The 15016-nt window shown below is 30.5% G+C and overlaps 2 protein-coding genes across 4 annotated transcripts in view; one reads left to right on the top strand and one right to left on the bottom strand.

Annotated features, from left to right (window-relative positions):
* LOC139517072 (adenosine 3'-phospho 5'-phosphosulfate transporter 2-like) lies at positions 1-12819 on the bottom strand. 2 transcript variants are annotated; one of them, XM_071307707.1, is made up of 10 exons: positions 12655-12819; positions 9460-9700; positions 6199-6320; positions 5749-5903; positions 5095-5202; positions 3969-4066; positions 3061-3153; positions 2399-2510; positions 1978-2047; positions 1-1125 (listed from the first exon to the last, which is right to left on the bottom strand). In XM_071307707.1, the coding sequence occupies exons 1-10, from the start codon at positions 12657-12659 to the stop codon at positions 957-959; spliced, it is 1173 nt and encodes a 390-aa protein (XP_071163808.1). In that variant the 5' UTR covers positions 12660-12819; the 3' UTR covers positions 1-956. The 2 variants fall into 2 exon arrangements, with proteins under 2 accessions (XP_071163808.1, XP_071163819.1); XM_071307718.1 differs by having other exon boundaries at positions 12691-12799.
* Positions 12761-15016, top strand: part of LOC139516991 (THO complex subunit 1-like) — a 27552-nt gene continuing 25296 nt past the window's right edge. Inside the window, exons 1-2 of one of the 2 annotated variants that reach the window (XM_071307518.1) lie at positions 12761-12885; positions 14461-14534. In XM_071307518.1, the coding sequence (XP_071163619.1) occupies positions 12835-12885; positions 14461-14534 (125 nt within the window). In that variant the 5' untranslated portion in view covers positions 12761-12834. The remainder of the gene's footprint in view (positions 12886-14460; positions 14535-15016) is intronic. The other variant, XM_071307526.1, reaches the window with a different exon arrangement.

Raw genomic sequence — 15016 nt, forward strand, 5'->3', positions numbered from 1 at the left:
TTGTGTATATTATATATTTCATAAATATAAAATAAATAGAGATTCAAAACATTCATTTAAGTACACAACCCACACTCATACATGTGTAAATTATTAACTTTCTATTATAACATCTGATGAAGCAAAAAGAGTAGTTTCATCCAATGAATGAATGTCTTGTAACATTTTTGTTAACTTAATGAAGCCATGGTGCTAGGATTTTACAAATTGTGTAAACATTACTTTAGATGATAAACTACAGTACTATATACGAATGAAATTTAACTTGATTATATGAAAGTTTAAAAAACAAAGTAACAAAAATAATAATGAAAATGTCGTCTTCATATAAAATAATATATATTTTCCTTATGATATATTAAACATTGATGTTTTCAGTGGTGCAGCTAGAAATTTTCATAAGTGGGGGCCCGCTCCCATCAGGCTTCAGTGAATCCCTATATAATCAACCAAATTTTTTTCTCAAAAGGGGGAAATGGGTTTATCAGACATGTCTGTGGAATCAAACATTTTTGTATTAAAGTCTGGCAAATTTGTCATCATATAACACTTGTTCAACCATTTAATAAAAAGGGAAAAAAATCCAAAACTGTATAAAAATAAGCAGATGATTAATGATTGCCAATGAGGCAACTATCCACCAGAGTTCAAATTAAGTGGTTGAAAGCAATAATAGGCAACCCTTCAACAATGATAGAAAACCCATACCGCATAGTTGTAGTGGCTATAAAAGGCTTGACATGACGAATATAAAACAATTTAATTGAGAAAACTAACAGCCTTTTTCATATCAAAACAATTAATTAAAAACAAATATGAAAGACATGCACCAGTTTTAAACAATATAAGTTCTCTGACAATTCACCCTCTGTTTGATTCTGTTCACTTAGATTGACAAAGTTTGTATGAAAACCATGTATTATTTCTTTGTAAAACTATAAAAAATACAATATAAATTATACATCTGTTGTTGCTGATGGATATTTTCTATATGTCCTGGTATATCCTAGTAATGATTTTACTTCATTGTACTTAATTAATAAATATGTATCCCAGGAATCTTTGTTTTTACTGTATACATTTAAATAGATTCCGAACACTACAATTAAACCAGACCACACATACCTGAAAAAGATACAAAGAAGACAGTTAGTCATGTATATCTTATAAAACTTTGTATTTTATTGTGCAAAGTAAAAAAAAATAAATCCGTATTCATTATTTAATTCTCTGTCAAATTAGTTCAGTTAGATATGTATAAAAGACAAAATATGTATTACATGAATATCTGCTTTACATAGTAGTGACTGGCTGTTGGCACAGAATTTTTTATGATTTTTTAACAAATCTTATTGGTTGATTTGATACCTATGATTTAATTTTATTATCGTCAGCCCAGCTGAAAAGTTAATTTTTGTATATGCCAGTCAGAAGAACACTTGAAAGTATTTTTGAGAAAGAACATCTGAAGGATTTCTAAAAGACGACCAAATTTTGACTTATGTTTTTGTGTCATTGAGTTGCTATCTTGTACTATTGTACATGTAAACACTACATCTCCTTTAATTTATATGGGTCATCAGACATAACTTTTATAGTAGACCCTGTCACCCACTGCATTTTTTTTTCAATAAAGAATGACAGATGCTTGCTTCCAATACATACCAATTGCTAACACTAGTCAGTAGGGTTAGAAAAGCTTGTGATAGTTCCTTTCCGCAATGTAAGAGCCGGTATTGATTGTTAATAGAATTTTTTTATTGTGTAATAAGGAAACATTACACTGTAATGAAACATGCAATTTTAAATTTAAGATAAATTGAATATTGACATGATATAATTGACCAATTTAAGATGCTTTAAATATGGTAAATTATATGCAAGGTATTCATTTTCTATTTACTATTAAAAAAAAAACCAAGTTAAGTTTTTATGTTTCTGTTTAATGTCTTAGTCTTCTTTATTTTATATACTTACTGAAAAGTAAATGGCTTTGCAAAGAACATAAATGACAGAATTATAGTTATCGCTTTCCTACAGGTGGTAACTGAAGAAAAAAAAATCAATATTTATACCTGTGATTCAAACATGATATGTATAGGAAACAGGGTACTTCTGTGTCCTTGAAGTTAGTAGCTGTCAAAATAACTTGTTTGAACAGTATCAAGGAATATCTAGACTTCAAATCAATATTTCCAAGTGTAGCTTATAATTATTATTGTCTGATTTTGTGAACAATAAAAAAAATGACCACTTTCAAATTACCAGTTATTTTGCCTATCCTTAAACTGTATAAATTTACTAATTAACGTTGAGAAAAAAACGTATAAATAAATTGACTTTATTTTCACTTCCATTCCATTCAGAACAACTTTTTGGCGAAAAAATAATACTATACCTGTAACAGCCACCAAAGCACCAAACGACTTGACTAATGTCAATACTATATTTACACCAAAATAGCCAGAAATTGAAAATATCACAGCATATCCATATGTCTCTACAGGATACTGAAAATAAAGTCGTCATAAATAGCAAAGGAGATATATGATAATATGAAAATATAAATATCTTCAAGGCTACTTTAAAAAGAGAATTGATGCTTTTGTTCTTTAATTCCTTTGATTGATAGCTAGGATTTTCTACTGTAGTACATTGATTAAAATACAGATTCTGTGTCCAAGCTTTGACTACAAGGATCTGACAAAACTGTTTACTATATATAGGAGTGATAGTGCTTACAATGAAATTTTCCACAATTTCGTTTCCAAAGGTCATTATTCTGGTAAAATTATTAGATTGGTGATGATTTTTCAAGTAATCTAAGACATTTCTGATATAAACATATGATATAAATGTCATAAAAATCTGACAAGAAATGTAGGTGTGTAACAGCTTACTAGACCAGACAGACACATTTCATTAAGGGATATTTATGTCATATTTGGTTAAGTTGATACAAATGTGTTGCACTGAGATTATATGTCCCCACTAGCTGTTTTGTTTTCATACACCATTACTCAAGAATCTAAAACAAAATCAAGAATCACTTATACTTACATCTTTACAAAATTCAAAGGCCGGAAGTAATCTTCCAGATAAAACCAATCCAATTAATATGTATATAAATCCTATTGAATATGAATATAATACCTGAAAAGATAAAAGAATATATATGGGATCTGGAATCTTATGTTTTTTCTGTGTATATCATAAATGACTAATCAATAATTTACCTAGTTACAATGAAATTCTTACAGGCTTCTGTTTAAAAAAAAAATCTAGTTAATTTGACTTATTCATCTCTTCTGTATTTTGCAGGCTTTTTAAACTTATGACTCCTGACCCTATGAGTATTTTAAAACTGCTAATTACTCCGAGCTAACAGACTAACCATGATTTATCAATCTTTTGACTATACATCAGATCATCAACATTTTTGCTTATTCCCTTACAGATTCAGAGAACACAGTTTTTTTGTCAAGCGCTTCCAATCAATGTTGAAATGTTCATTCTCAACCTGGAACCAAGTTAAGCTGTGTTGCTTTGGTGCAGACTTGAATAATTGTTTTTTTTTATTTATATGTCTTCTCTCTTTTTGGCTCTGCGGGAGCACGGGTATACAGTGCAACCTGAAGTGTGTTATCTGACACACTCGGGGACCAGAAAAAATGTCAGATTAAGCAGGATGACGTAATACTCAGGTTTTTTCTGCAAGGATAGGCATATAATGGGACCATGAAAATGTGTCGGTTAAAGCAGGATGTTGGAATACTCAAGTTTCCGATTAGGAAGGTTACACTGTATCTAAATCAGCCCCTGTTCTACTGGCTGGTTTATAAATTATGTAATAGGATTATTGACAAACTGAATCAAAAATTAAAAGAGACAGTTTAAGAATTAGATCTAAAAGAATTTAATAAAAAAAAGTTTTGAATATTGGAATGTTCAATGAAGCAATTACATACCATTTCTGAATTAGATCCTTGATATTGTTTTAATGCTTTCTCTTGTACATTACCAATAGCACCATCTGCCAGTAAGGCTAATGATATCAATATTACACCTAAAAAATACAAAATGCCTCTTGGAATCTCTTTGTGTTGTTGGGTATACTCTTCACCCCACAATACCTTTTATTTATTGACATATTACAAACTAAACAAAAACATATAATTTCAGATTTTAAGAATTTTAACTAGTAAAAAAAATCTTTATAAACATTTTTTTGTTAAATATGGGATTTTCATTCATGGGTTAAAAAATTCTAGGAGTAACTGCCAGTTTGGATCCAACAATGTTAAAAAAAAAATCTTGTTTGGGATGTCAATGATTTCAAAATTAGTCCGAATTGTTTCAAGCAAAGGGGAAATTTTAATTCTCAACCAGCAAGAAAATAAAGTTGCTTTAGGGCAAACTTAAAAGACAATAAATGCTGCTTGATTTTCATTTCCTCTTTTCAAGATTTTGTAATTTTTTTTTATGTCAAAACTTTTCTATGTGTTGGTTTCTTTTTCATTGCCTAATACAATTTCATGACGCCATCAAAGTCTATCCAAAACCAGTTCTGCCTGTTACTCAGTTTACACTAATGATATAATTATTTTGAACGGGAAACAAGTTGTGTTAATGGATTATTTTGTTCCTAAATTGGAGAGAAACATGAAATTTCAATGTTGATACAAATGTTTTGTAGCTTACTGTGGATTCTATCAATTTTCGTGGATTGCTCAAAATTTGCATTTTCATGGAAATTTGATTTCGTGCTTTTGACAATCTAGATGCATACATATTTTTTGATGATATATTATTCGTTGAACATTTGAATTCCTGGTTCCCCAGTACCCACGAATCTCACTAAAATAGGTATCCAACGAATAATACTGAATCTACAGTACTTTACAGACTGGTATTTCCACATTTTTGAAGGCTGTACAGTACTCATCGTTGCTTAAATCCACATCCTTTTGTCTCTCTTGGATATTTATCTCATTGGCAAAAATAACCGATCCTTATGCAATATTAGTAAAACCTATAATTATATATATAATTCTATACATTTATAATTTATTCTTAACTATTTCAATAACATACCGTATGTATTAAAACTAGGTGATACACTACTGTCAGCAAGAGTAAATAAAATTAATCCTACACACATACATAATACTGCAGTTACATCTATACACTTGTACTTTTTACCTAAAAAATGAAAAAACAGAAACAAGTATAATTTTCAAATAAATATAAAGAGAAAGAACATAAAGTATTGAACATCTCTCAACCTTTTTTAAGTCTTTAAAATGTATATCTTCAATAGGCATAACTAGTAAGTTATCCTTAAACAGATGAGATATTATTTTAATACATATATACAGACCTAAGTCAGACTAAGGATACATAGATGATTTTTTGTTGTTGTTTCGTGTTGATTTATATCCCTCATCTCTATGTATTCATTGATACTTGCAAGGGATACACTTTTGTTAAAGTATGCTTACTTTATATAAAAGAGTTATAACACAAATAAATAGAATTTTTACAGAGTTGAGCTAAATAATGACTCCTTCTACGGTAATATACTTTGAAACTACTTTCATTTATGAATGTTAACTGCAGCCAATGCAGTATAGTTAATCTTAAATCCTTGATTTAACTTCATGAGTTTGTTACTGGTAGTAAATATACAAACTGATAACCTGTAATTAACAGTATTTTCAGAGAAATATATGAAAAACTAGCACCTACCCTGAATTAAGACTCCTCCTAACATAACTGGTATAAGTTTACAACATTTAAAGATAACTTGTGTTGGATAATTTAAATATCCAACAGAGGTATTGGACAACCCCATTGTTGATACCGTTAAGAATGCTATCACAACATACGATGAGAGTGGAATCCTGAAAAAAATATTTTTGTTAAACAATATGGAATTGTGTTTTGCTTTTTGTAATTGTAAAATAATATTTTATCAGTAAAAAACACATGATTTTTTAAGCACTCTCCTGTTTTATTTACTTAAATTTTTTCTGGGGGCTAGAGACTTATCAATTCTTATTCCAAGCACCTGTATACATTAATAATTTGTTATTTCATCATCATGTAAAATGAAGAGAAAAAAAATGCTAGAATTAATAATTTTTCTTTTTTAAAGGTGCTAATTGTTTGATTTGAAATGAAATAGTAGTATTATACCTTCTTTCTTTATCAGCTTTAAACTGTAGTTCTGTGAGACCAAATATAGTGTATAGTCCAAACTGTACTAGTGTTAAGTACCAACCAAATGGTCTGAATCCATCAAGTTTGAATATCAGTTCCTATTGAGTGACAAATATTGAAAATCAAGTGAAATCATTTAAATTTTAATTTATAACAAGTATTGAAGAAAAACAAACTAAAATCATACAAAATAATCCGATGTTATGCTTTATTTTAAAATCAGCAACTTCATGAATATGCATTTAATATAATACAAGGATGATTGATTGTTGGTTGCTTAACATCTAGTGGCAAATATTTCATGCATGTTCAGGACGAAAATATAATACAAGGATCAACACTTGTCTTGTATCACTTGTTTTTCAAAAGGGATGAAGTTCAATAGCAAAACTGTCAACACTCAGATATGCACAAACCTTAACAGCCCTCCCAAAAAAAACCCAAACAATTTGATGTCTTTCAACAAATGTTAAATTACAGCATGTACCTGTATATGAGAGTGGATATCACTTACTTAGCAATTGTGATTTATAAAATAACTCTCCTGATCAGAACTCTTATTGGAAAATAAGTTTAGTCCTTCAATTACAATGAAATTATGCATAACTGTAAATAGCAATCTCTTCATGATGATGACTTGAGATTGTAACACATTGATGACTGCTGTAACCCTATTTTGACTATTTTACCAATTATGTCTGTTTTGTTCATTCATCGTTGTACAAATAACGGAATTTGATGCGACTGTTATAAAAATGAGAGGTTTAGCGCTATAAAACCAGGTTCAATCCACCATTTTCTACATTTGAAAATGCCTGTACCAAGTCAGGAATATGACAGTTGTTGTCCATTTGTTTGATGAGTTTTATCCTTTGATTTTGCCATTTGATTAGGGACTTTCCGTTTTGAATTTTCCTCAGCGTTCAGTATTTTTGTGATTTTACTTTATATAACATTTCAGTTAGCAATATATGAAATTTTGATCCTATTATGCAATTTGCCTAAATTCAATCATGTAAAATAAAAATATATGGCAACCAGGTGCTCCGCAGGGCACAGCTTTATACGACCGCAGAGGTCGAACCCTGAACAGTTGGGGCAAGTATGGACAAAACATTCAAGCATGATACAGCTCTGAATTTGGATTGTGATCAAATTTTTGACATTACATGGTTTTTTTTTTTACACAAAACAAATGCCAAGATTTTACAAATCAATTAAAGATTTCTTCTTCAAACTTTTTAAATCTAAAATTAAATAGTTGACACAGCATAGGTTTCTGACACAGAATGAATGTGGTCTAATGAACTTAAAAGGTTTTTTTTGCCTTTGAGCAAATCACTATGCTGTTGAATATTAATCCTCTCAAAAAAATGTTTGAAGAAATTTTCTTTTTATTTATGAAATCTGAAATGAGAAAAATTTACCCCCCCCCTTTTTTTTCACATCCCCGTTTCCCTTTTTCAAAACTGATATCAATTCAAATTACTAATGGAGTTTGCAACAATAACTACTCATTTAAATACATCATAAAATATTAAGATGTAAAAAAACTGCTTGTTATCACTGAATGGTAAAGATTATTTAAATTTATCAGTTGGTAGTAAAAAGTGTATATACATTGTATATTGTATATAACAAAGATTTAAGTTGATTCTGGACAAAGAAAGATAACTCCAATTAAAAAAAATTCTTGCTATTGCACAAATAGGATATTTCTTGCTTACTATTCTGGACAAAGAAAGATAACTCTATTTAAAAAAAAAATTGCTATTTCACAATATTGTGCAATTAGATATTTCTTGCCATTGCACAATACTGTGCAATTGAAAAGACTTGCTATTGCACAATACTTAATATAATAATTTTAGATCCTGATTTGGACCAACTTGAAAACTGGGCCCATAATCAAAAATCTAAGTACATGTTTAGATTCAGCATATCAAAGAGGCCCAAGAATTCAATTTTTGTTAAAATCAAACTTAGTTTAATTTTGGACCCTTTGGACTTTAATGTAGAATTTGAAATTTGAAAACAGGACCAAAAATGAAGAATCTACATACACAGTTAGATTTGGCATATAAAAGAACCCCAAGGATTCAATTTTTGATGAAATCAAACAAAGTTTAATTTTGGACCCTTTGGACCTTAATGTAGACCAATTTGAAAACTGGACCAAAAAAACTTCAATAATCAAGAATCTAAGTACATTTTTAGATTCAACATATCAAAGAACCCAACCGATTCATTTTTTGTCAAAATCAAACTAAGTTTAATTTTGGACCCTTTGGACCTTAATGTAGACCAATTTGAAAACGGGACCAAAAGTTGAGAATCTACATATACAGTTAGATTCGGCATATCAAAGAACCCCAATTATTCAATTTTGATGAAATCAAACAAAGTTTAATTTTGGACCCTTTGGGCCCCTTTTTCCTAAACTGTTGGGACCAAAACTCCCAAAATCAATACCAACCTTCCTTTTATGGTCATAAGCCTTGTGTTTAAATTTCATAGATTTGTATTTACTTATACTAACATTATAGTGCGAAAACCAAGAAAAATGCTTATTTGGGTCCCTTTTTGGCCCCTAATTCCTAATCTGTTGGGTCCTAAACTCCCAAAATAAATACCAACCTTCCTTTTGTGGTCATAAACATTGTGTTTAAATTTCATAGATTTCCATTTACTTAACCTAAGGTTATTGTGCAAAAACCAAGAAAAATGCTTATTTGGGCCCTTTATTGGCCCCTTATTATTCCTAAACTATTGAAACCAAAACTCCCAAAATCAATCCCAATCTTTCTTTTGTGGTCATAAACCTTGTGTCAAAATTTCATAGATTTCTATTAACTTAAACTAAAGTTATGGTGCGAAAACCAAGAAAATGCTTATTTGGGCCCTTTTTGGCCCCTTATTCCTAAAATATTGGGACCAAAACTCCCAAAATCAATACCAACCTTCCTTTTATGGTCATAAACCTTGTGTTAAAATTTCATAGATTTCTATTCACTTTTACTAAAGTTAGAGTGCGAAAACTAAAAGTATTCGGACGCCGGACGACGACGACGACGACGACGACGACGACGACGACGACGACGCAGACGCCAACGTGATAGCAATATACGACGAAAATTTTTTCAAAATTTGCAGTCGTATAAAAACCATCAAAGCACAATGATCATAAATATGGGTACATCATCAAAAAGGAATATTGTTATAATGTTTGTAACTTACTTGCATATAACCATATACCAAATAAAAAACAAACACTGCAGCTGTAAGCAGGATGAATTGCATAGTTGGCGATTGTCCTGATATATCAAAAAATCCAATCTTAAGTTCTGTTGTTTTCTTATTTGAGGATTCTGGCATAGGAACTATAGCAGATTTTTGAGACATTTCGTACAATGCAGAGTTACTTCCCTTTTGTCTCAGTAGTCCAACAGATAGTGGTGTGACTCGAGGAGTCACTGATCTAAAACAAATATAGCAAAAGTTATGTATTTTTTTGTATGATCAATCCATTTAGTCAGTGAAAACAAAATCAGAGCGAGTATTTAATTTTGTTCATGAATTTTGTTTACATACATCTACTTTACAAATACAAGCTCTAATACAATAGGAATTTTCCAAACACTTAAACAGCCGACTCCTAGCTCTAGTTAAAAACATTGAATCATTTCTTTACATTACATGTATATATTTAAATTATAATAACTGAAATATCATTTTGAACATCATTGATTTTTTACCATCTGTTTCTATATGGATAAAAATCAATATATAATTACCATACAATTAATTTTACAAATGTCCACAAATTTAATGACTGTATATCTTTCAATTAATGATATCTAAAATGGTTGTACGCATGCTGGTAAAAGATAGAATTTTCTTGATTCAAATTATTAAAAATCTTGAATCTTAGCCAGTGAAAAAAAATGACCATGATAACCTGAAAAACTTCAATCATGCATCAACTGATGTGATTCAACTATGACACACATATACAAGCTCCTAGGTTTTTTTTTAAAGGTGAACTCTCTCAAACCTACAAGTCACAAAAAGAAGTCTGTCATAAGAAAAAGAAACTTTGTAAATAAAAACATATCTGAATAAGAAAACATTATTCAATACATGTACACAAAATCATTCACCAGGTTATACATCTGGTGACAAAACTTCAAATAGTGGTCACACTCACAGTCTTCACAATAAATATTTTAATCAGCAGGCTCGTATCTCAATTTTTTGAGAATTTAGTTAGATTTTGTTGGCCTGTAGAGATGATTTTTACATGCTTGAAAGAAATTTTACAAGCCTGGACTGCCTGGACTGCCAGGCCTGTAGTGATGTGTGAAGATTCCAGTGGATCATCCATACCTTAAAGAATCAGGACATATGGCCTATCAATGACACATGTAAGAACATTCACTAAAGTTATATTAAAAATCAATTGTTCACAGAACAATTGGTGGTCTTTCCACATCAATTTTTCTAAATTATCAATAAGAAGCTACTTCTAGTTAACTCAAAGTTACTATTGGCATCCAAGCATAAAGATTTATTCATACTGATTCAATAAATACATGAAATATATGTTTCTATATATTTTTGCATGAAACAAGGGAGATAATTATCAACTTCTGGTTAAATATGTCACTTCCAGTCTCATAAGATAGCTTTATTCACACGGATTCCCAAAATATATAGTTTCTATATACTTTTGCCTGTAATAAGGGAGATATAAGGTACTGGTTTATTGAAGGTCACTTCTGATCTCAAATATTAGGTTTTTGTATGCTTATCTAAAAAAAAAGTTTTAAGGTACTTTTCAAAGGAATAAGTGCACAAATAGCTACTTACAATTTACTCAAGGTTACCTCCAGGTGATACTTTTCAAGGTTATATGTCACCCAACAGATTGTTAAAGACCGTATGGCTTTATCATGTACCAAGTTAGAGTAATAATCAATTCATCTTAAATTTAATAATTTCAGGGACAATAACTCATATAAGATGTCATTGGATTGTTTCAGACCAAATGAATCATATCTACATCACAATCAGGCCAACATTTTTCAATAGTTCTTGTATCTATATCTTAAAAGTGAGAGAGGAGATCATAAAACAAGGAAAAGTAAAAATTTAAAATATAACCTTGACCTCAATTTCATTTTTGTGCACAAGTGACCCAAAATCAATATTATAATACTAGAACACACCCGCGAAATCGCGGGCATATACAGCTTGTAAACTGTTGTAGGATGAATTTTTGTAAAATTTATTATGGTTGGAGAATTTCATATAAGGTATCAAAAGCCCTCTATCTTTTTTTCCAAAATCTGTTATGTGTTTCCTTTCTGTTAAATTCAATAATTTTCGTGTTTCTGGCATTATACCACAATTATTCTTCACCTTTGCTACAATGCATTTTTTTTTTTATAAAAGTCAAATTAAATTAAAAATTTGCACCGCTTCAAACATGAAATAAATGAAACTGCTTATAGATCATGCATTATTATTCTAATAAAATATGCTTGTAGGACAATCCATCAATGCTTTTCCTTTTGAGAGCCCTATTAACATGCCAATGGTAGGATTTGGATCTCATATAAATGACTAAGGCTCATTTGAGGGGTGGTCTGAGGGGCCCTGATCCCGAAGTCCCGGGCTTTTAAAAAAATGAAATCCTGAGGTGCGTATTTTAACGAAATTCATAAGCTGACATCCCGAAATTAAAAAAAAATAATATTCCAGAGTTTAAAAACACCCGATCCAAACGTCCAGAATAAGTCCAGCCTCCCTCTAATCTCTACCCTACTTTCATTTTGGCCAAATTACTACTTTCACTTTCAACAATAAACTTTTATGCCCCATTTATGGGAATTATGTTTTCATGTTCGTTGTCCGTCCGTCCTTCTGTCCCGCTTCAGGTTAAAGTTTTCACTTTCAACAATAAATTTTTATGCCCCATTTATGGGAATTATGTTTTCTAGTCCGTTTGTTAGTCCGTTTGTTCATCCGCTTGTTCGTTCGTCCGTCCGATCGTCTGTCCCGCTTCAGGTTAAAGTTTTTGTCGAGGTAATTTTTTATGAAGTTGAAGTCAAACCAACTCGAAACTTAGTAAAGATGTTCCCTATGATATGATCTTTCTAATTTTAATGCCAAATTAGAGATTTTACCGCATTTCATGGTCCACTAAACATAGTAAAGGATATTTTTTTAACAAATATTTAAATTACAAAAAAAATAATTTAAACAAACTTCGTCCCCATTCACAGGTAATGCCTGCCTCATATTCAGTTTAAAGCCTATGGTTGTGCCATTAGCCCTGCTATATATGGTCTTGTTCTTCTTTTTTTTAGATAGTCTAAGAATGGGGTGTTGGTTTGCAGGGCAAAGACAATCTATATAATATAAAATTACATCATTTTTGGTTGTCAAATGGAAGTTTTTAACGACCTTGACTGTCAAATATTCATTTCCACTTAAATAGTTAAGGTATGCACATTGCCAACCACTAGTCGGTGTTTCGTGGGCCAGCGAAACGTCAAAATATGACCGGAAGTGTGAAGTACGTCATCAAATATTGCGGAAAATTTCAAGATGGCAGCCTCCATCGGATTTAACTTTCTGGGATCTGTGGGAAAATTTACAGTAATTCCATCACTTTTAGATAACTTTTTCAAATTTTAAATTGAGCTTGAATTAAACCAACAAGACACTTATTTTTACATGTTCATTTAAATGAAAATTTGACAACAACAATTTCTTCAAACAATCCTACATATTTTTTTGGGAAACAAGACGTTTCGGCCATTGTCATTGAGCCGGTTCGGTCTTGGTCGTTTCGGCCATGTAATAAACGTAGTATAGACTAAAAGTTATACAAACATTGGTTCTATTTGTTTGTTTCTCTTTTATGTTGTCAGCAAATAGGAATTTGAGTGTTTTATCACTTATTTTTTAGAACATGAAAAATGGTGTATAAATAATTTTTCAGTAATACATAAATTTTTCTTGTTAAAATCTAAAACATTGTTACATACACGAGCGAATCATACAAGTTGAGATATATAAACTCCGTAAGATGGTGACAAGGGAATGTCACCATCTAAAAATGGATAATTAACGATAGGAAATGAGAAATCATCTCTTTTATCATAAATTTTAGTATTAAGCTTTTCATTAATGATATAGATATCAAGATCGAGGATTTTCGGTTTTAAAAGCTCTTCAGAGCTTATGTTTGTAATTGCTTGCTTATACCAACTCTAAATAAAGCTTTATGTCTTATGTCTTATGGCAGTGGTCATTGCTAGTATTAGCTTTATTAAGTAAGTTCAACAGGATAAATTTCTTTAGTATACATACTGAAGTCGTCATTATTGAGAGCCAAAATATCATCCAAATATCTAAAAGTATTATTAAATTTGTGTATCAGATGTTGTTTCGATGGGTCTTTGCTGATTTTTGTCATAAATTGTGACTCATAGCAATACAAAAACAGGTCCCCATTGGATTTACGATAACCTGACGATATAGGGAATCTCCAAAGAGATCTAATAAATCTAATAAAAATTGAAGGGCAGATATAATATCAAAGCATGTCCAATTGACATAGTTTTTTTTGTTTATTGCTACTAAAAAATGACCTAAAAGAGTGAACATATATAGTCACATTCTGACTTTTTAAATGTCCATTTAATTAGGGGTGTGAATTTTTTCATAATGAGAATGTGAGGCAATGTGGTATATAGGGTAGAAAAATCAAAACTTTGAACAGATTCAAAATCACCAATATAAGCATGCAATTTATCAAGTACTTCCAACGAGTTTTTGACACTCCAAAAGTAATTTATTCCACTATTTTCGAAGGCCTTATTTGAACAATTTATTATCAGGTTTTTGATTGTACCAAGTGTACTGGTAAGAAGAATAGATAATTAAATAGTGGAACAATGGCTTGTAGACGAATTAAATTTATATTTGTAAGGTGTTTTGTGTAGCTTCGGAAGCCAATACATAGTTGGGACTTTCATTGATTGTAAAGGGGTAGCTAAAAGTTAATGTTTGTTACAGATATTGTTTTCTGAAAATGGAGTCAGTTGGAATGTTGGTGAATTGGTAGTAGGTTACATCCAAAATAAAAGTAGCAGTCTTGTTTTCATATACATGCACATGTATGACTGTTGATTTTTTTTAAACTAAAAAACTTACTTATTATTTCAGAGTGCTTTGAGAGAATCTCTGTTGCAAAAGTCTAATGTGGAGTGCATTACAGTATACAAATCATACAATGGAAGGTGGGTATTAAAGAGACAGAAAAGAGTATATTGCTTATTTATTTGCTAAATCCATGTCCCAAAGAAAATAACATATTTATATAAATACGGTTAGTAGTATAACTAAGTATATATCCAGTATCATGAATATCTCTTTTACATGTATATGTTCCAGACCATATGTGTTTTTGGACCATCACATGAAATGCATGACAAACAGTTTGTTGCATCAAAGTCATACTATGGGAATGCTTCACTCGTTATGGCTCATTAATTCAAACAAACTTGACTACAAACCAAAATACTGTAACTTCTAAAACTATTAACTACTTTTCAGTTACACCCTGTGTATGCAGTTGTAATAAAATTTTCATTTTGATTTTCTCCTTTTTTGATGACAACTCAAAAGGGGCATACCTGAGGAAATATACAGTATCAAATGTTAATTTTACAACATTCATTGTGTTAATTAACCAGACCATATGTATATTGTTAGACCAAAT

Source organism: Mytilus edulis, chromosome 1, assembly GCF_963676685.1.
Source record: "Mytilus edulis chromosome 1, xbMytEdul2.2, whole genome shotgun sequence".
Classification (NCBI taxonomy): domain Eukaryota; kingdom Metazoa; phylum Mollusca; class Bivalvia; order Mytilida; family Mytilidae; genus Mytilus; species Mytilus edulis.

Bases quoted from the DNA above. Each gene is read 5' to 3' on its own strand.
- LOC139517072 (XM_071307707.1), bottom strand. The intron at 4,067-5,094 runs GTATGTTATTGA...TGTATTTTTTAG, and splicing joins ACCTAGTTTTAATACATACG to GTGTAATATTGATATCATTA. The intron at 2,048-2,398 runs GTATAGTATTAT...TTTTTTCTTCAG, and splicing joins TGCTTTGGTGGCTGTTACAG to TTACCACCTGTAGGAAAGCG.